The sequence below is a fragment of the Meles meles genome, chromosome 5 (genome assembly GCF_922984935.1).
Source record: "Meles meles chromosome 5, mMelMel3.1 paternal haplotype, whole genome shotgun sequence".
NCBI lineage: Eukaryota > Metazoa > Chordata > Mammalia > Carnivora > Mustelidae > Meles > Meles meles.
The window spans coordinates 134,808,438-134,831,740 of record NC_060070.1 but is presented as its reverse complement, the minus strand read 5'-3'; the positions used below and the strand labels follow the sequence as shown (position 1 = coordinate 134,831,740).

Genomic DNA, 23,303 nt, shown 5'->3' with positions numbered 1-23,303 from the left:
TGTCTGGGGCACATATTTTAGTTTGACTTTAACTAGTTTAACTAGACTTTAACTAGAATGTTTGACTTTAAGGCAAACTTCAGACTCACTCCAATCTGGTTTCACTTGAAAAGCCTCTGTGCAGAGAAACCGGATCAGATTGGCAAGAAAAAGCTCTTGTAGTAATTGTTTTTGTCCTGTAAAAGAGACTTTTTCTACCTGTGTAAACCTTCCTCTGGAAAGATCCAATTCGCACTTTGGATAAAAAAGGCATAGGTTGGGTATCATGAAGACCTAAGTTTGAATCTACAGCTTAATAGGTGAGTGACCATGGAGAAATACCTTTAGTGTCCTTAAACCTTAGTCTTCGCGTGTAAAGTGAAAATAACGTCATTTTATAACAGTAGTTTTTAGGAGTAGATAAGATATGCAGGACAGGTAGCAAAAACATGCATTTCATAGGTACGTAGAGAACAACAGATTATCCACCTTTTTATCCTGCTTATCATCATCTCAGATGAGAGAGAAAGTGGAGCAGCAAGGATGTGATGACAGCATGAAAACACAGTTCCCATTTTTTCCCTACTGGCTATCCTTTCGGTGTGACCAAGCATCTGGGCACCAGTATCTGAGTGTGCCAGGTGTCCTGTTTTCATTAGAGTGCTGGAATTTATAATGACTTTTGGTGCTTTATAATTTTTTATGGTTTGTATCTGTCCCTTTTTTTTGTTTGTTTTGTTTTTTTTCTTTTTTTCTTTTTTTTTTAAAGATTTTATTTATTTATTTGACAGAGAGAGATCACAAGTAGATAGAGAGGCAGGCAGAGAGAGAGAGAGAGGGAAGCAGGCTCCCCGCTGAGCAGAGAGCCCGATGCGGGACTCGATCCCAGGACCCTGAGATCACGACCTGAGCCGAAGGCAGCGGCTTAACCCACTGAGCCACCCAGGCGCCCTTGTTTTTTTTCTTAATAGGACTTAGTCTGTATCCAGACTTCTAAAGACATGTATGTAGAACATTTAAGGCAGGGAGATAAAATAATTTTTCTAACTCTCTTTTCCTATTTAGCTTCTCTTTGTTGTACATATTCAGAGATGATTAAAATCGTACTAAACTTACACCTTTTCATTTATACATTGTTTTATCTTTATTGTTGTGGTAGTCAAAAGAAAATTTTTTCATCTTCATGTAGAAATATTCAGGAACATCTCAAGAACTTATTTGCACAGATGCTTTTGGTGTTTATTTACTTTAAGGAATGGAACTAAACCAGAAGAAATGTCATGAGTTCTTTTACAGTGATTAATAATCTTTGCATCTCAGGTCTTTTTTAGATTTAAAATCTTTTAAAAATTTTCTTTAAAAGATTTTTTTATTAATTTATCTGACAAAGAGAGCACAAATGGGGGAGTGGCAGAGGCAGAGGGAGAAGCAGGCTCCCCACTGTGCAGGGAGCCCAGCTCAATCCCAGGACCCTGGAATCATGACTTGAGCCAAAGGCAGATGCTTAACTGATTGAGCCAGCTAGGTACCCCCAAAGCTTTTTTAAATTTAAAATCTATTTTAATGCATCAAAAAAATATTTTATGTAAGACATGCACCTTGGTTTCTCATAATGATTTCTTTTGGCGTATATTCTTTACACTTGATTTAAAAATTATATACACTTAAATGGAATTTGAGAAGAAATAGAGACATGAAAATTTACTTGGATTGTATTTGATTTTGTCATTTAAAGATATTAGACATTTTAGAAATTTCAGAAATACGATTACCATCCGAGTTCACTCATAGTAAGAGAAGCCTTAGATGTTTCTGATTTGTCATGTTTTTGTTGGACATTAAAACTGCAATGCCATTTTAGCATTGTGACTTTCAAGCTGATTGCTGTAGTAGGCAAATACCAGGAGTTAAAGTTATGTTTGTCTCTTGTGCATAGAAGAATAATTGTCTGGAAAATGTCATGTGACTTTCAAATTTCTTTTCTCAGATTCTTTATGACCATTTAATAGCTAGTGAAAAACAGCATAAAACCCAGTGGGAAGATTTCATGAAAGAACAGCACAGCAGACAGGCTGAAGTGGATGAAGAACACAGAAAAGCCATGGAGAGGCTTAAAGAACAGTATGCCGAGATGGAGAAGGACCTAGCGAAATTTTCAACCTTTTAAGAACTTTAACCGCAACAGTGACAATTTAGTAAGAGAACATTGACTTCCCCCAAAAAAACTGTTCCCACCAAACCATTTAGCCTCTGCTTCAAGCTTAGCAATATATTCAGTGGCACTCTTACTCAGAAGAAAGAAAGTTCTATTGGAGTATTAATGAAGTGTCTAATAGAAGAAGAGTGCCACACTTTCCAGTTTTAAGTGCCTATATATGACTATTTGAATGGGGAGGATAGGAGGAAAAAATGGGATAAGTATGCTTTTTGTTAATCAGCATTGGGTGTCTTTTCAGTTGATTATCTCAGAGAACTGTAGGTATAGACTTAGAAAAATAATTTAATTCATTCTCATATTGGGTTAGTTATTGTGGCTTAGAAGGCAGATAGAATAGCTACCTGTCATAACGTCCTTGGCTATGGGAAGAATGTATACAGTATTATTCCATGGGTAATGTGGACAAAAACAACTGTCTTTGGAGCAGAGATCCCATTTAAGAGAGGTGAGAGTCAAAATCTTTTCTCTACTGAGGCAAAGATGGCCACATTGGTCTTTGAACCGCCCATTGGGAAGGGTTGCAGGTTTTACAGGTTTTACAGGACAGCATAATGCCACGTGTTTCACTGAATGACAAAACACACTTGTTAAGTGGCCTTCCAGCACTTAATATTTTCAGCTTTTAAAACAGACTTAGAAGGAAAAGCTTACCAAAAATAAATTTGACGTTTAGCCTTTCCAAAAACCATAATCTTATCCATAGTATTTACCTCATTTTTGTGTCTGTTTTGCTGTGGGTAAGCTTTGTAAGATAAATAATGTCTATACATGTTTAAACTGTGTAATGAGTAATCAGCAAAACCTGCCAAGGAGTCCCTCTGGAACCATATAAAGATTCTGACTCTGAATAAACCAGAAGTGTTTGCCCACATGGCAAATGATCCATGTTAAATGTAAATCCTTTTTTAGTGTTTAACGTCTGTTCTCATAAGCAGGTGTATTTTGATGAAACATGTACCAATTCTGTCATCACTGTGATCTTTAAAAAAATCTGCATTTAACAGCCTAATTGAGAAACTAAGTTGATTTTTTATTCGCCATAAACCTAGCAAAATTAAATGCAATAATTTCTGAGATTTATGGCAAATGAATTCGAGGTATGGATAAATCTTTCAAATATTTTTTGCTGCTCTCCTGTAAAGAAAGGCACAAGAAAGAAAATAACCAACTTTCTTGTGTTATCTCAGTGTTGCTACTGCAGAGAAGTGACAATGCTTGCTTGTGTAAATTTATGGCTTACTGTCAAAGCTTCATTCTTGGCTGCATGTTGAAAATGTGATTAAAGTTAATAGAGGAGATGAAATAAGTATTTGAGATTTCTTTCAATAACACTGAACTTCTGCCAACTTTCTCTGTCCGCTACTGTAGGCTTGACAGGTTCATCAATCATTCTCTGGTACCTGGACTAAAAAGAGCACTTGCTGACACTAAGGCATGTTGGAATTTTCTTAATTCTCTTTCAGTGGATGGAAAAAAATAAAACCATACTTCCAAAAATAGCCCACACATGAAAAGGGAGGGGAACCTTAAATGAAAATTCCCTTTGTACTGTAGGCAGTTTTTGGAATGCTCTTAATTGCCAACGCACCATTTGAACAGATGCTGTAACCAAGAAATCAGGACTGTGTGTGTGAGAGCAAACGTGCTCTTAATGTGGTTGCTCCAGTTGCACAGCAAAGGTTTCTGATAGTGTTTGCTCCTCTCATGTGATAATAAATATAGTCTAAGTTTGTATATTTTATACAAGGATCTAAAGGACTTCTTAAACCCAAATGAGTTGGTAAGCTCTTTGAACTGTAAACATGAAGATAGTAAATTCTTTCTTTGTAACTTTGCTAGCTAGTCAGCATGGTGTGTGAAAAAGACAGTTGGTTTGCCTTCCCCCTAATATTTTCACTTATATTTCACAGTTTCCAAATCACTTTGGACAGATATTTTATTTACATTTAAAAATTAGTAATTACAGTGCAAAAACAATGAATACTGTTACGCTGAAAAAATAAATAAATTTTAAAAAATTAGTAATTACATAATTTACAACATTTCTGTTTATGCTGTTGAGCAGAGATGAAATGAGTTCTGTGTAGCTCACAGGATTATTTTATAATGATCAAGTGAAGTAATGTTCTGCCCTTTTAAAGTATTATAAAAGTATTTGTTTTTAAGGTCTAAGTATTTTCTATTTTCATTATGATTTCTATTTTGACTTAACGTATTTGTGGGTGTTTTTTCATTTCTTAACCTGTAGATTTTTAAATTGTTCTTGTTGATGGATGCTTTAATTGGATTGTGGTTAGAGACTTTGTTATATTGATATATTGAAATTTGTTATTTGCCTTATGACCTAAAATATTTTTAGTTTCTGTTTCATTAGCACTTCAACATGCTGTTTTCTAGTTCTTGGGTATCCACTAGACCAAACTTACTGTATTGTTCAGATGATCTCTGTTTTACTGTTGCTTTTCTTCTGTGTAATCCCGCAGATTCTGAGATACTTCGAAATTTCATACTCTGGTGAGTTTTCTGATTCTTCCTATAATTCTGTCAGTTTTGTTTTCTATATTTTGAAGCTTTGTTGTTAGGTACATACAACTTTGGAATTTTTTGTCTTCCAAGCTTGGAATTGATTCTTGTTGTCATAGCCTCTATTTCTAGAAGTGTTTTTATTTCACTTTTTATGGCTTTTAATTATGTGGAGTTTTTAAAAAATCTATACAGGCTGCACATAATCAGCTGGTTAGTATTTGTAACTTAAAAATTATAACTGGATTTGTTTTCTATCTAATCCATTTAAATTTGTTGAGACTATTAATGTATTAGGATTCATTTATATCATCTTTCGTGCTTTTTGTCCTACCTTTTCTGTTTCCTCACGCCCTTTTTTTTTTTGCTTTCTTATAGATTAATTTTTTTGTTTTCCTGTTTATTCTCCCTCTACTAGTTTAGAAGGTAAAAATTTAGTGCTTACCAAAAAATTTAATCTGCGTAGTTAACAAATTCTAAAGTCAGTATCCTTGCTGTCTTCCTAAACACCAGAAACTGTTGAACAAAGTTTGATTCCTCAATCAACTAAATTTAACTCAACTAAAATTAGAATTTTAAATCAAGTAAAATCAGAATTTTACTTTATCTCAGTTTAACTCCAAAAATAGCTATTTTACTGTATACAGTCAGTGTTTATTTAGACTTACCCACAGTTTATCATTTTACTATCCTTGAAAGATAGCTGACTCTATAATTCTAGATTGATGGTTTGACGGTTATTTTCTCTCAGTATTTAGTGATATTCTTTCCTTGTCTTCTTGCTTCCATCATTGCTTCTGAAATCATGTCGTAGTTTGATCCGTATTCCTTTGAAGCTAATCTGTCTCTTCTCTCACAGTTTTTCTTACAGTTTTTATCTTTGATGTTTTCTTTTTTTAATTTAATTTAATTTTTATTTTCAGTGTTCCAAAATTCATTGTTTATGCACCACACCCAGTGCTCCATGCAATACGTGCCCTCCATAATACCCACCACCAGGCTCACCCAACCCAATTAAAGTCATTGTAATACAATGTGTCTAACTGTGGATTTCTTTTTGTTTTGTTTTAATTCCAGTATTTTTTATTTTGTTAAATTTCTTTTTATTATCCTGTATACATTCATTGAGCTTCCTAAACCTGAAAATTAGTGCTTTTCTTAAATTCTGGAAAATTTTCCATCTTTTTATGTCTTTTAAATATTGCATATTGCTCATTCTCTCTGTTCTTTCCTTTAGGAAATCATCACACTCTGTTCTTTGTATCTCTTTTATATCTGGTTCATATTTTCTGTCTCTTCTTCAGTGTGTTGAATTCTGGATGGTTTCTTTAAATCTGTTTTTCTGTTCCCTAATTCTTGTGTTCCCACCATCTCTAGCCTATTTATAACCTATAGAGTTTTTTTTTAAATAACCTATTGAGTTTTTAATTAGTCTTTTTTTCTTTTTTTTTAAATTCCAAAGTATTGTATGTTTCTTTCTCAAATATTCCTCGTCATTTGTCATAGCTACATTGTTTCCTCTTTTTCTTATCTTAAAACATATTAAATGTATTTACATACTATATATACATGTAAATATATATATTTACATACTATACTATATAAATGTATTTACATACTGTATATAAAATTTAGTATTTTTCTCCTTTTTTGTGGCTCTAAATCTACAATTTGTTGTAGTGTTGTCTGAAACAATTACAATGATTTGTTTTCTAGTAAGATCAGTGATTTTGGTTGACTTGGTATTCTTCTAATCTTTATTTTGGGGGAATTTTTATTTAAAATATGTTCCCGTAAAGAAGATACTGTTTTGTTTTGTTTTGTTTTTTCTTGAATTATCAGTTTGTTCCTTGGGGCATGACCAGTCTTGGATCACTTCCATTTTCATCTTGGGTTTCCTTCCTCTGTCTCATCTGCCCTTCAGTGCGTGAACATACACATACACGGACATTTACTCGCAAGTAGTGGGACTTTCATCCTCAAACATATGTGAGCGTCGGCATTCCTAGAAGAGACTTTTCTTCCCTTCACAGATCTAGTTGAAGTAAAGAAGGGCACATTGAGGCCCTTTCTAGTTTACTACCTACCCTTTCCAGTTTGCTACCCTCTGGGGGTTCATCAGTCCTGCCCTTCATCCAGCTGAGTCCCTGTTATGAACTGAATTGTGTCCCATCAAATTAATATGTTGAAGCCCAAACCCCCAATGGGATTGTATTTGGAGATAGCGCCTTTGAGAAGGTAATTAAGGTTAAATGAAGTGGGGCCCTAATGCCATTACACGGTATCCTTTTAAAAAGAGGAAGAGGCAACAGAGCACTCTCCCCACTTGCACACACAGAAAAGCGCATAGGAGGACACAGCAAGAACTGGCCTTCTGCAAGCCTCACCAGAAATTGAATTTTCTGGAATTGTGATTGTGGACTCACTGCCTCCAGAACTATGAGATACCAGATCTCTTTTCAGCTGCCCCATCTGTAGTATTTTGTTATGGCAGTCAGGGAGACTAATGCACAAGTCTCAAACTGTGTAACTCCTGTCCCCCGTGTAGATGTGGCTCCTTAAAGCTGAGGCCCTTCTAGGCTACAGGGATGGGGAAAGGTCTTTAGGGCAGTTAACCAGTTCCCAGTCTAAATTTTGGTATGGAATTTCACTCTTTCCTATCTGCCTTCAGTTGTTGCCATTTATTTACATTGCTCAAAAATAGATAAAAATTTTTCCGCAGTGTTTTTGATATTTAGTTGCTAGTGAGATTTCTCTGTACAGAAATAGCATGTTAACTTTTTTTAAATATTTTATTTATTTATTTATTTGACTGAGAGAGACACAGAGAGGGAACACAAGCAGGGAGAGTGGGAGAGGAGAAGCAGGCTTTCTGCTGAGCAGAGATCCCGATGTGGGGCTCAATCCCAGGACATTGGGATCATGACCTGAGCCGAAGGCAGAGACTTAATGACCGAGCCACCCAGGCGCCCCCAGAAATAACATGTTAGACAAATATGCATTGATTTTACTATATTAAAATTTACCTACAAAAGAAATGTCCGTATTCTGGTATAAAAGTGATACCTTTCGTTTTAATTATTGTGGCAAATACTGTCCATTTGATTATTTATTATCTGTGAACTAATTTGATTATTACTTCTGATGGATTCTTAATTTTTACTGGTTGTGAGCTACTAAAGACAAATAATATAATAGTCTTGTTCTGAACCTATATCACTTTTGTCTGAATACTTCATTTTGGATTCTTTTCTTTTTAGGACATACTGTGGTTTGTGAGTATATAAATATTATGGATATATAGATAGAGGTACTAGATCTATGGAAATGCCATGAAATGCCATGAAAACCTGGAGGAGTCACAAATGCCTCCCAGATACATCGTAGGTTCTCTTCTTTGCTCCCGGAACACATAAGCTTTCCATCTGAACACTTCCATTCACTTTATTTCTTGCCATGCATGTATTTTGATGTATTAGATTCTGGTTGCCATTACAAATTAAAAGTAGAGGGTTTTATTGCTTTGGAATTTAGCATAATGACTGCTTTTCCTGAAACTGTACCCTAGAGGCTCTTTTCTTTGCCATTTGGTGCTGTAAGTCTGTATCTCAGGATGAACAATACCAGAAAAATATTTTTAAACATTCTTTCAGTTAAAATGTTTGAATCTACCATTATAGAAAATATATTTTCTATTAGTTTGTTCTTAGTTCTTCAGAAAAGTTTTATAATCATTCATTAATTTTCAACTCCAATAAATACAGATCTTAATATTTTATTGACTTACATGCAACTCAAGGTCACAGAAGGATTGGAGGGTCAAAATCAGTCGAATCACTACCTTCTCTTCCTTTTTCATTTTTAAAATTTAACTGCTAAAAACAGTGCTCTTCTTGTGATTGATCTGGCAAAATTAACAAACAGCAGTATTTCCTTTGATAGTTTCATATTTATATTCCGTGAAAAAAAGAAACTGACATTTTCACAGGTGGTGTACTGCACAGAACAATACACTAACATCTGATCCTCACAAAAATTCACGATTCTAATGATCTCTGCAGAAATAATCAAAATTTATTTAAGGTAAGTAATCAATACTCTCATTTGTATAACACAGCTTATAGCTTACAGTTTATGTTGTACTTTCAAGTGCCTTATATGTACTTTTATCTTACTTCATCCTTACAACAAAGCCTTATGCACTTTGTTCTTTGGAAAAAAAGTAAAGTGATAGAAATACAAGGAATATAGTGTTTTGTTCACCTAACATTGAACCAGCAACATTAGCTAGATAATTCTTTTATCTTTTTTGAAAAAAATTCCATAAATAATGACATGAAAATCCACAGTATGTATGTCTCCAATTTTTATTGACCGTTACGTAGTTGTTGTTTTTTTTTTTTTTTAAGAATGCTTTATGTACTACAAAGATTAGTAAGTCGGTATTTCAGTCTTCTAAAATATTCTGAATTACTAAAGGTATTTACTACTGTTTCAGTCTGGGCCACAGGATAGAAAATAATATGAGTGTGGCCAAGGTTAAAAGGCAGATAAATGCCATTAGGGAACAGACCGCTCTATGATTTGAGGTCGCTGAGAACAGTCAACACACACACCAGGCGCAAATGGCCCAGCCTTTACTTAAAGGAAAAGGAATACAAGCCCTTTACAATGTATTTAACCCTCCTGGCCAGCAAATCAACTTCATAGTCAACATGGGCAGTACTATACTTTTTAAAGATGAAAGCGAATACAGAATATGAGGTTCCCATTATTCCTTTGGACTAATTGTTTTCCTCCCTTAAGTATAAAAAAAGAAAATCAAGTTTGATTGAGACTGGGCAGGCCTGGAGAAGTTTAACCCTCATAGCAAATAATCACCATGTATGGGTGAAAAATTTAACTATAAAAGAAGTTACCGTTATCTGCAGATACACAGTTTTACTTATATCATGATAAATAGAAAACCCCTGAAGATTTCACCAAAAACTGTTAGCACTAATCAACAAGTTCAATAAAGTTACAGGATGCAAAATCAACACAAAAATCAGTTGTGTTTCTATACACTAACAAAAAAGTAAGAGAAATCAGAAAGTGAAATTAAGAAAACAATCCCATTTACAATCGCCTTCGAAAAGAATAAAATACCTAGGAATAAATTTAGCCAGATGTAAAATATTTGTACACTGAAAACTACCAGATGTTGATGAAAGAAATTGAAGAAGATATAAATAAATGGAAAGATAATCCACGCTGAAGGATTGGAAGACTTACACAATTTTTAAAAATGTCAGTACTGGGGCGCCTGGGTGGCTCAGTGGGTTAAAGCCTCTGCCTTCGGCTCAGGTCATGATCTCAGGGTCCTGGGATCGAGCCCCGCATCGGGCTCTCTGCTCAGCGGGAAGCCTGCTTCCTCCTCTCTCTCTGCCTGCCTCCCTGCCTGCTTGTGATTTCTGTCTGTCAAATCAATAAAATATTTAAAAAAAAAAAAAAAATGTCGGTACTACCCAAATTCAATATGATTACTACAGATTACATGTCTTAGCTAGGTTGTGTTAGTCCCTAACAAAATACCAATGGCATTTCTTCACAGAACTAGTATAATCCTAAAATTTGTATGGAACCACAAAAGACCCTGAGTAGCTAAAGCAATGTTGAGGAAGAACAAGGCTAGAAGCATCACACTTTGTTATTTCAAAGTATGTTACAAAGCTATAGTAATCAAAACAGTATGGTATTGGTGTAAAAACGGACACACCAGTGGAACAGAATAGAGAGCCCAGACATAAACCCATATATATGTGGTCATTTAATTTATGACAAAAGAATCAGGAATATACAATGGGGGAAGAATAATGTCTTAAGTAAATGGTGTTGGGAAAACTGGACAGCCACATGCAAAAAAGAATGAAACTAGAAAAAAAAAATGAAACTAGATCACTATACCATACACAAAAATCAAAATGGATTAAAGAACTTGAGTGTATGACCTGTAAACATAAAGCTCTGGAAGATGGCACAAGGGTAAGATCTTTGACTTTTGATTTTTTTTTTTTTTGTATTTGCTACCAAAAGCAAAAAGTAAAACTACTTTAAAAAGCTTCTGTACATCAAAAAATGAAAACTATGGGATGAGAGAAAATATTTGCAAATCGTATCTGATAAGAGGTTGATATTCAAAATATATAAAGTAAAAATAGCATAAAGAAAAAATTCAATAAAAAATGGTCAAAGGAACTAATTAGACAACTTTCAAAACAAGTCATACAAATGGCCCACAGGTGCATAAAGAGGTGTTGAACATCTCTAATCAGAGAAATGCAGGTCAAAACCACAGAGAGACATTATGTCGTACCTGTTAGAGTGGCTACTATCAAAAAGACAAGAAATAGCAAGTGTTGGCAAAGATACGGAGAAAATGGAACCCCCGTGCACTCGTGGTGGGAATGTAAATTGGTGCAGCCACTGTGGAAAACGGTATGGAGCTTCCTCCAAAAGTTCAAACTTGAACTAGCAGAGGATCCAGCAGTTCCACATCTGGGTATGTATATAAAAGAAACCTTGTCACTATCTGGAAGAGATATCTGCACCCCTATGTTCATTGCAGTATTTGCAACAACCAAGATGTGGAATTGACCTAAATCCATCAATGGTTGAATAGAAAAAGAAAATGTGATTATATGGACACAATGAAATATTAAGCAGCCATAGAGAAGAAAGTAATCTTGTCATTTGTGAAAACATGGATGGGCCTTAAGAGCATTATAAGTAAAATAAGTTAGAGAAAGACAAGTACTGTATGATCTCACCTATATGCAGAATTAAAAAAAAAAAAAAAACCTCCCAGAAACTGAACAGATCAGTGGTTGCCAGAGGCATGGGGGTGGGTAGTGAGTGAAATGAGCAAAGAGGATTAAAATGCTCAAAACTTCAGTTAGAAAACAAATTAGGTCATGAGATGTACAGCACCGTGACTATAATAAACCGTACTATATTGTGAATTTGAACGTTGCTAAGAGAATAGATCTTAAAAGTTCTCATCACAAGAAAGAATTCTATAACTGTGAGGTGGTGGATGTTAACTTATTGTGACCATTTTGCAATATATACATACAGCAAATCACGTTGTACACCTGAAAGTAATACAATGTTATATGTCAGTTATTTCAATAAAGCTGAGAGGAAAGAGTCAATATATGAGGTTAGCTAGATTGTGTTTCAAAGTTTCTCTATTACATAGATGTAATTCTCGACTTTTATGAAACTGCTTATATTGCTAAAATTACAGTTCTACAAAGAAAATATCTTGTAAATGTTTTAAAGTTTAAATAATGCATTCCCTTAAAATATATTTGTAGTGAATTTGAAAAGAAAGCCACAAGTCAAATCACTTTTTTAAAAATGCCATGTAGTATGAAGGTTTAAGCAGCTTTTTTGGAAATGTACATTTTTTAAGAAAATAGTTTATAAAGCTACAGTGAAATCATTGTCACAAAATTTAAAAGATGTCCTCAATTGCATATGAAATTTCTCTTAAAAATAATTTATTAAAATGGAAAACATTAGTGTTTAATTCTACTAAGCAATCATTTGATGCTAAGGAATCTGTCCTTCACTTGAAATTTCAAATTTATAACTAAAACCAGCAGGTGTCACTGTGTAACAGATTTTCCCCCGTCCATCTAAGAGCTCTGTGTAGATGGGTGTATACCATCTATGAACAAAGATGTATAAGAGATAATTTAAGTTACATCACTGAACAAAAATACCAGAATGCAGGAAGGTACATACAGGATTTCAGGAGGGTGAGGAGTATTTGTGAGAATTGTATATTTTTTTCCTTTCTTCATGTCTCAGTCATACAGATTTTTTCATTATATTATTGATGTGAGAGTTTTATTAGCAGTAAAAGCATATAGTAAAAAAAACCCAGGTGATATTTTGGACTTTCTACTGAAGTATAGAGAAGTACATAGATGATTAGGTTGCAGCTGTGTAACCAAAACCACATCAAGAAACAGCATTCCCAGGAATGTTTTTTTTTTTTTTAATATTTTATTTATTTGACAGATAGAAATCACAACTAGGCAGAGAGAGAGGAGGAAGCAGGCTCCCCGCGGAGCAGAGAGCCCGATGTGGGGCTCGATCCCAGGACCCCAGGATCATGACCTGAGCCGAAGGCAGAGGCTTTAACCCACTGAGCCACCCAGGCACCCCACCCAGGAATGTTTTCAAATGAATTTTGAAAAGCCCTTGGTCCTTCCCTCCAAAGTAAGGTAGAGTTATAATTTCTAAATGAATGTTTAGAGACCAAAATATGTAATTGGTAGAAAATAATAGGAATTGAAGAGCTGGTTGTCAGCGCATTCCCCCCTCCCCCCAACCTGGTATGGAAACCAAAGTAGATTTAATGCACATTTATTCACTGGAGCTTTGTAGAGTGCCTGGATTTTATTCCAAGAGCAATACAGTCAACATCGTACTCAGTCTTAAAGAAATTTATAATCAAGTTGTGCATATATAATGATAAAATAGAAAAGACAATAATATACCAAGGACCATAATATTAATAGATCAATGACCATTTTTTGTGTGTATATATGTATCTGTACACACACATACCATTATATACAAGCAAGTAGTTTATGATTAAAATAAGTGACTTCCAGGTAGGAACTATCCTTGTGAATTGTAATCACAGAGTCATTCTATTATTTTTTTAAAAGATTTTATTTATTCATTTGACACAGAGACAGAGATCACAAGTAGGCAGACAGGCAGGCGGGGGTAGGGGGAAACAGGCTCCCTGCCAAGCAGAGAGCCCGATGTGGGGCTCCATCCCAGGTCCCTGAGATCACGACCTGAGCCAAAGGTAGAGGCTTAACCCACTGAGCCACCCAGGCACCTCAGTCATTCTATTATTAATACAGATGAAACTTGAATTGATTAGGACTTAGAAGATGAAAAGAATGGCCAAATATTTCTGGTTCAGTTTAGTTCAGTAAACATTTATGGAGCACCTATACTCAAGCCACTCTATTCCTCTGTAGGTATCAAGGATTAAGAAGTGAATGAAGCTTGGTCTCCACCCTTGTTTACCAAAAACATAGACAGAAATATTCCTGGCAAACTGAAATGATAATTTATAGACTCTTCGATGTTGAAGGCAGGGATAGGGAAGACTAGGAATTGGAAAGCACACTGGTTTGAGAGCCAAAAGACAGGTTTTAGTCATGCTTCCATCACTAAATTTATACAGGGACTTAAAGACATCACTTAGAAAATTATCACATCATTTCCAACTTGAGTATTTTGTGTTTATCTTATAGTTAATGAGATTATTAGAGTGAGTGGCACTGTAGAAGTTACTGGAAGGTTACTCAGTAGATTCAGATGAATGACTGATTGATAGAGAAAATTACTAACCTGCTCTTGGATTTTTTGAGAACGTCGTTGAAAACAGCAATGCCTAGTCTAGGCAGGGTAGGGATAGAGATGAAGATCTTGGTTTGGAATTTAAGGTAGTGGGAATTTTTAACATTTATATATAGATATGTTTATGTGTTATTTATAGTATGCCAATTACTAGCACAGTTTCGGATTTAGATATTTCCTTTTCATATACATTCTTAATTGTTATCCCAAATAACTGAATTTTTGCTTTGCAGAATATCATCACCACTGTTTAGGAAAGTAAAGATATCAAACGGTCTTCTCTTCACCTTTTAGATCTTTTGCTTTTATATAACTAGTGAGAAAATACGATGGGGTTTTATTAAGCAGCTACCCCTCTTTAAGGATTTCCTGTTTCCTTTCCCAGAAGACTAAATTGTTCAAGGACAAAGAATGTGTTTTATGCTGTTTTATATCCACGCAGAGAACACATGCTGACTATGTATTAGACAAGGGGAACTTTGTATTACAAAGCTAGTTAAGGGTTTGGTTAAGGGAGATTGGAATTATCCTTGCCATTTGCATTTGTGTTTTGCCAGTGATTGAATATGAAGAAATACCTAGGCTAGATTAATGTGTTCCATTATTTTTAGTCTACACCATCGGGTTTCTGGTCTCTTGTCACCTAACTTACAATATTTGCTATTTCTCTTAGGAAAGCTTTTAGGGTGAACTATATACTACAAAAATAGAAACTTGAGTCTTACCTTTTTGAAACACACACACACACACACACACACACACACACAATCACTCCCAATTAACCAATATTTTTCTAAAATTTAGGTCATCTGTTTGGAACTTGGAATGAATCTCTAGATGGAAACAATGATGTACATAGTGATTAAGCTCTTAGCTAGCCCACAAAAACTATTATTATGTCTCAAAATATCATGGTACCAATAGTAATACCAGTAGTATGTAATGCTATAAGCCACTATATTTAATTTTTTTGTTTTTGAGAAATGTATCCAGAGTTTCAACTTGAGAGACCTGGAATGAACCCTTCTTGCTATTGCTCTGAAAGTAATGCTGCTCGGTAGGACCAGAGGAAGCAGGAATCCCTTAGTTCCTGAAGAGAGACTAATACAGTATAGGTCAAACCCTTCTTTATCCCCACTCCTGGCTCCCACCAGTCTGCTTGCCTTTCCATTGTTATACTTACTGTTTCAAAACAGAACGTTATCTATCTCCCTTCCAAATGAAGTCACAGTTTCTCATCTGATGCTGAAGAGATTTTGGAATTTTTAATAGGATTTATGGAAAATAAGAACCAAAGGACAGAAGAGAAGCCCTTCCCTACCACCACCATGCACACTCCACACACATCTGTAAGTGTACTCAGGTGACTATGATAGTTTTTTAAACCCACCACTGGATAAAGGTATTTCATTTGTAGATTCAGTGAGCTTCATACATATTTTCTGAGGTTCTCTTAAGTGTGGGATGTCCTGTGAGAGGACTGAGTCGGCCGTGACGTTGCTCTCTACAAGCTTATTCTGGGGCTTGAGAAATGACAAGTGGCAGTAGAGAGCAACTCCCAAGGGTTTACTTTCACTTCTTTTCCCTCCTTTCTCACCCAAACTGGCCCTGCCATCACCTGGGTTACCATGAAGTGAGTTAGGGTGGTGGTGGAGATCCCAGGTCCCAGTGGTGCCTACGATTATAAGATGATAACAGAAGACCTGCTTGTATCTGATATGTGTGTATGTCCTGTGTTGATCATGGGTTTATTGTCTTCTAATCTCATGTAGGTACCTTCTTAGGGACACAGAGGGAGACTGTCCCTGAGTCCCGGGATGCGTGGACATTACTGTCAATCACCTGGGAAAGTGGTGATTCTTAGGACCAGGGGGGTTGAGAACCTCTCCTTTCCTCTCCTTCTCATCTGGACTTCGAGAAAGGTAGGCACACTTGGTAGCACTCTGGTGGGTTGGGGTTAGAGATAACCCCTGCCACATGGAGCCAGTCAGGGAGTCTTTTCGACAGGAGTGTTTGAGCCGAAGATGAGCGAGTTGTGTTTTATAAACCAGATTTTCTAGTTCCATTTTATGACTGTCTCCATTTTGTAGCCCTCAAATACTCAGTGAAAATCTTTTTAAAATGTATATGATCTCAGTTGTGTGGGGAATTCGGGAAGGAGGTGTCCTTTGGCGTAAAGTACATGGTGGTGATAACAGGGAGAGATCGCCAAGGCGAGGGTGGGGGCATTGTCCCCATGAGGCCTGGTCACTACTCCCCAGTGGAGATTTCATCTCCATTGCTCACCTAGGAGCATCTAGATTCGATTTTAGTAAAGAAGAAGGAAGTTCCCTTTTTACATTTTAGGGAAAGGAAAACAATGATAGTAACTGGAAAGTAGGAGGCAATACTCATCGTTGCTGTGGCCAACCGACCGGCAGAGTCACGTCTAGATGCCCATTTGTATGCCACCTTGTGTCGACAACAACCAACAAAACCTTGACTAAACATGTGCAGGAAAAAGAATGCATGTTTCAAGCATTAGTTATAATCAAACTAATTTTATTTCTTTTATTACCATTTTTTCAGATATAAAGATAAAAATGTAGGGATCAAGAAAATCATTCATTTAATATATTACAGATGTGTTATAACTAGCATCTGGACCCAAGATGGGTATCTGGGTATCCCCCAGAGGCTCCACATTTACCCTTAGCTACTGTTCCATTTATCTGCTCACATTTATAGGAAAATGCCTGAAAATTTGCTGCTGTCTCACCTTACCTTACCTTGTATTCTCCCTGAGACCTTTCCACCCATCTTGTCAAGGTCACCAGCAACCTCTGTCAAGCCAAGTCCAGTGACTGGCCCTGAGTTCATCTTACTGTAGCTCAGAAGTTGACACAGTTGATTACTCCCTCCTTCTAGAAACACTTTCTTCACTTGGCTCTCTGACCACCGTATATTCCCAGTGTGCCTTCCACCTCTCTACGTACTCCTTTTCTTTTCCGCCTCTAATTTTACATTTCTCAGGGTCCAACCTCCAACCTGTTCTCTTCCCAACAGCCATGACTTTTACCAGCCCAGTTTCTATCTCTGGCCTTGACTCTTCCCCTCACACATCCGAAATACCCAATTAGCCTCTCTACTTATGTAGCTAACAGGTATCAAGCTTCAGTGCCTAAAGAGGACTCTGGATGCCCCTTCCTCCCACATGGTTCCTCCCCTACTTTTCCAAATCCCTGTATGAGGCCCCACTCTTTATCCAGCTGCTTCCATCCAAATCGAGGCATTGTGCTTGAGTCTTGTGTCACATGCTACATCTGGTACATCAGCTAGCCAAGCTGGCTCTGCCTTCGTATCCCTAATCTAAACACCAGCTTTTACCAACTCAGTGCTGCAGTTCTAGTCTAAGCCACTGTCGGGTTTTCCACCTAGACTCCTGCTTCTCAATGGGCCTCCTTGTGTTTGCTCTTCCTCCCCACCCACTCATTTCCCTCACTGCAGCCACGTGTCTTTTAGAAAGCACGGACTAGATCATTGAATCCATACTCCTTTGCATGACCTCTGAGGTCCTGTCTGTGTCACGTTTATCTCTTGCCATTGTACCCATTGATTAGTTTCGTCTGGTTATGCTGACTTTCTTGCTAATCTTCAAACATACCCAAACTGATTTCCATCTAGGAACCTCTGCCTGACATGCTTTTTCCCCATGTCCAATCAAGACTCCCTCCCTCACTTTCTTTAGTTCTCTGTTCAAACATCACCCTCAGAGAGGCCTTCCCTGACCACTCAACCTAAAATAGCACCCTCACATTTGTATTCAGTGTCCCCAACTAAAATATAAGTTTCATCAGGGCAGGACCCTTGTGTGTCTTACCCATTCTATATTCTCAGTGCCTGGCATATGGGGTTTATTGAGTGGATGGATGGATGGATAGATGGGTAGGTGGATGGATGGATGGATAGATGGGTGGGTGGGTGGGTGGATAGATGGACGGATGGATGGGTCAGTGGATGGATGGATGGATGGATGGATGGATGGATGGATGGATGGGTAGATGGGTGGGTAGATGGATGGATGGGAGGGTATGTTGTAGTCTAGCACTGCACCTAGATTTCTTCATTCCTGATTTTTTCTAAAATGTAATATGGAAGAGCTGAGGGATTTCTTCATAGCTTAATTCTACATTTGGTAATGGATTAAAAAAAAAAAACCTTTAAAGATAATACATCCTTAAACCTTTGAACGACAATGCCAGGCATAGATATTTCATAGAAATGGCTGTCTCTTTGCTGACATATCCTATCTATAGTAACATACTGTTCAAGGGGAAAATGAGTTCTCTACAGCAATTATTGGAAATGAATGTTGAATCATAATAGAGACTGCCAACAAGAAGATTTTCAGTACTTCTCATTTCATTGACAAAGCATCCAAGTAATAACCTGTATTAAGAGGAGATGTGACCATTGTAACATACATGACTGAATCAGACAGAGGTATCTGAGAACCATGAGATACGGGATAGCTGAGGTGGCGTGAGTTCCGTTCCACCTCCACTGCTTATTAATTAGGTGACCATGGCCAAGTTACTCAGCTGCTGTGTGCCTCAGTTTCCTCATCTGTAAAATAGGGGTGGTGGAAGTACCAAAACTTCCCTCAGAAGTTTGTTCTGAGGATTAAATGAGCTAACTTACATCATATATTTACAACATAGCCTGACGTATAAGTACCATATTTAATGTATTTTTTAACAGTTTTATCATCATCATCATCATCATCATCATCATTGGTTCTAGATGTCCATTTGGGGATTTATTCTTTGCAATCCATCCATAAAAATGTTGATAGATCATGATTGTAAATACTTTAGGTTTCTTAAAGTGAAGTCCATAGCCATTCCCCTTGGAGTACTTAGCTGGATTAGACTGCTTTCTCTGATCTTAAAATACATATTAAAGCCAAAGAAATACTAGTTTTGTAAATCCTTAGATGGCACACCCATACAGCTGGTACCACAAATGATGTCACATTTCAGGAAGATCAGCTAATATATTCCATGGGATCAAAGGTACTGCTTAGGATGAAATGTTTTACTTCTAGTTCCCAGGCTGGTCTTTGATTCAGACCCAAATTAGAGAAAAACCTAGCCTTTCAAACAGGTCTTTCCTGAACCAATTTTGACAGCACTTAATTGACCAGGGTTATTTATTACCACATTTAGTAATTTGGGTGAGATTTCTCGTTTCTCAAAACAAGTATTGCTTACACCCTTTCAAAAGAATGTTACTGGTATGTGGGTAGGTTGTCTGGGGCCAGCCTCTTATCAGAGCCCAGACTCAAAAAGTCTGAGTTCAGCGAAGTGACTTAGACTGGGTGCTTTTGTTTTGTTTTGTTTAATAAGCATGTATGGGTCTTGCTAAAACACGGTGCTACCCCCATCCAAGAACAATGCTGCACACATCATTTCCTGAAATAATAGAGTTGGAAGGCCATTATCTACTCACAAAACAGGCTGAAACAACAGTTCCTGATATTCTTCTCAAATACTTTAACTTCCCAAGGAATCCGGAAAAAATAATTCCATGAGCCGGTGTTGTGAATGAAGGTATGACATTTCAGTTTCCTTCACTGGAATCCAGTGACCAGCAGTAATGAATTACTACCCACTTGGCGTTACTAAGAGGGACTCTGGCTGGGTAAGTTGTTTGTCTTTGCTTTGGGAACACTGCTCACCGCCTTACAGACTCCTGTGAGATGGTGGCCTCGGGTCCTTTTTTGTCCACTTCTGGGAACCATCCCAGAGATTACCTGCAGCTTCTGGAACTCTACTTATTTATGGCATTATTTTTCTTTTACTCCTGAGGAGAATTTGTGGCTTCTGTTTCAGGCTTTCCGATAAGAAATGTATACTTTCTGGAGAGCATGAATATCCATTTCATCAAAACATGTTTTCGAATAGCATGAGAGCTTTCTTTGAACCCTGTGTACCCTCTATCTTCAGTGCGGCTTGGTAGATATTCATAATAAGAGCTGTCTTCTCTGTGATCTTTAACAATCTGGGCATCACCGAGGTCGCCTAATCACGTTCATGGCAAACAAGAGAAACAAAGACTTCTAATATGTAGACATTGCCTTCTGGAATCTCATCTGAAGGAAAACTGGCATAATAAATGATTTCATCATGGATTTTCTTCTTTGTGTCCTGAGAAGAAATTGGGGACAGTCACGGACTTTGAGCCTATATAGTGTGGACTATGCCAACTATGTATCTTTGGAAACTTCCAGAAGATTGCCTGTTGGAAATTTCATCTGAGTGTTGGACTTTGTTTTGACATAGCCTCCCTACAAAGTAAGAGGTATAACATATCGTGTGTAAGTGTCGCAGGTAGTGACATTTAGCAGAATGAAGAGAAACTCGAGACACTGTCACATTACTTAGAGAGGTTGCATAAGCCGTCACCGGAAGTTTTTCACAGTGGGGTTGACTACTTTCAGTCTGGCTTGTTTAGGTATTCATAAATCTTCTCCCTGTCTGGAAGTGTGGGTATTGATTTAGTGCCTTCTCATTTGGATACATCAGAATGAAATTGTTGGTCCCGTTCTGTGGTGAAATATATAACTTTTAGTCATGTGAAATTTTGCATTGAAAAGTATTTATTTCTGATTGTATTAGAAATTGACCAGTTCTTCGGAAAATAGTAGAAATAGCTCTATTGAGGTTTTCTTCCTTTAGGATATTCCATTAGCCTGGCCCTGACTTGGCCAACCAGTGTAGTTGGCAGCCTTCATCCAGCTCCTCCTGGTGGCCATATGTCCGCATTCGAGAATTCCTTACCACTTGACATTGTCGTTTGACTCCCACTGACCCTTTCCAAGCCAAGAGACTCCAATTGAGAAACTGTAGATGGAGATGGTCAATTTTTTTTAATTAAAAAGGGATAGATAAAATTAAGACCATCTCAAGAAGAGTCCATGACAGCAGCAAAAAGGAAAAGGAGGGCCTGAGCCATCACACATTACAGGATGGAAAGCAGCCATGTGCGGTTCTGGGATGGTGGCTAAAGTAGTCTTTCGCGGAGGAAGAGGGCCAGGCATGAGGTCTTGGCACTTTGTTCCTTGTGTGGAGTGTGCCAGGGCCAGGTTTTGGTGGCCTTCAGTCTGATTTAAGAACTGAGAGGGAACGAGCTGTGTCTGGAGCCTTAAATCAGTTGTCTTTGTTGTTTTGGCTGTGGTCTGTATCAGTGGGATCCTTTTTGGCTTCTTATCTTGGCTCACTCCCAGAATGGACTTAACACAATAGTTAGCCAATTCTACAGATTCCAGTTACTTTAATAGTCTTTATAATTGCCTCAGAGGGAAATCACCAGCTATGAATATTTAACGCGTCTATGAAGCACTTAAATCCTAACTGCTGTCATACATATTTAAGGATGGCTGCCCTTAATGTTTTCTAGTGCCGACATTTTTTCCTCAGTAATACAGCAATTCTGTAAGGTGCAGTATAGCTTTTCAGATACCAAGAATTTCTTAGCCTTCACAACCAGGTATAGAACAGGCTGTAAGCAAAGAAGGAAAGTTAAATTAGAGTTTGTTCCTCATTTTCAACTCATTGTTGCCCAGGCTAACTACATGATAAATTATGAATCTGCATTTACCATAAGACCTTGTCATCAGCATTTGCTAAGATAGAATGCAGTTGTTCTAAAGCGAGATCTATCCTGGACTGTATCCAGGAGCTGCATTGCTGGTCCAGCCAACATCTACCTGGTTCTTATGATGTATTTTGCAAAGTACAGGGGATACAAATGAAATTTAAAATTCAGCTACTGCCTATATAATATTTTAGGCAGAGAAGCAAAGGCTAACCTAAGTGAAATAGTTGGAATACAATTTAAAGCTAAATTGTAGAACTCTTGGATGGTACAGGAGGAAGAAATCACTGTAGGCTGAAATAGTTCATTCTTTCTTCCAAGGAAGCTTCATGGGAGAGGCAGAATGTGAAAGATGAGTGGAATATAACTGGACAGAAAAGAAAAGGGACAGAAACGGTTTTTGGAGGCTCTTGACCATCAGACTCTTTGATAGTAACTTCATATACATAATCTCATCGATCCAGCAGGGTGGACATCTATATCCCTGCTTATACGGGAGAGTATGAAGGACTGGACAGGATAAGTAACTGACTCGGGCTTATATAGCTAGCGAGCTGGTGACCAGTGATGGCTAAGACCAGGGGCTCTGAATTCAGGTCGTTTGGGATTTGAATCTCAGCTCCTCTGCTGACTGGCTGGGCTGAATTTCTTCGTGCTTCAGTTTTTTCACCTACAAACTAGGGGAAAGTAAGAAGAACTGCCTCTTAGGTTTAATGTGGTGAACAAACTATTTAACGAGATGAAGAATTTAGCCATTTCTGAGGTACTGTAACCCATCAATAAATGTTTAAATGTGTACCTGTGTATAATTAAACATTTAAGTGTGTGTGTGTGTGTGTGTGTGTAGAGAGAGAGAGAGAGTTTGAGATTTTTACCTCCATCTTGTCTGATTCCAAAGTCTATGTTCTTGATTCCATATCACCTTGCGGAGGGAGCAGGTAGAAAATTCTGCACAGAATAAGAGCAAGCATTTTGTCTGCTAAAGAAAAGTGAAGTCCCCTTCATGCCTGAAGTAGGGTTGGGGTGATGAAGAAGGGATTGGATAAATCGTATGGAAGTGAATTACATAGGCCCTTAGGAGCTCGAGGCCATGGGGACCAGGAAAGCCAGCTCGTTTCTGGACGGGAGAAGGGCATGGGGAGAGTGTTGCTCTGAACAGTGTGTGAGGTAGTGGTGAGGGCTGCTGGATGGAAGTCCACTTGGGGAGCTGGCAAGTAAAGTGTGAGAGGATGTGGTCCTGCAGGGGGGAAGTAAGAGCCAAAAGAAAGGGCGCATGTAGGAGCTGCTGGTCGCGGTGGCACCACCTCAGTCGGGTGACAGCAGGACTGCGGGGCTCTCGGCGCTGTCCTTGCTGCTCGTGGGCGCTGCCCATGACTATGCCACCCCGCCAGGGCTTCTCGGCCCTAGACCTTAGACTACCCAAAGCTGAGTCAAATTTAACCAAAGATGACCCTGTCTCGAGCAAAAGAGAAAAATCAATACTGTTTTATTCTAGATAAATCGCAAAATA

General features: G+C 37.5%; 1 protein-coding gene across 4 annotated transcripts in view; it reads left to right on the top strand.

The window, feature by feature from the left end:
• Positions 1-23,303, top strand: part of BLOC1S5 (biogenesis of lysosomal organelles complex 1 subunit 5) — a 76,280-nt gene that overhangs the window by 40,826 nt on the left and 12,151 nt on the right. For 2 of the 4 annotated variants that reach the window (XM_046006165.1, XM_046006163.1), the window contains one exon: positions 1,967-2,214. In XM_046006165.1, coding sequence (XP_045862121.1) covers positions 1,967-1,985 — 19 coding nt within the window. In that variant the 3' untranslated portion in view covers positions 1,986-2,214. Of the gene's footprint in view, positions 1-1,966; positions 2,215-4,680; positions 6,173-23,303 lie in introns of those variants that run through there. The other 2 variants (XM_046006164.1, XM_046006166.1) reach the window with 2 other exon arrangements.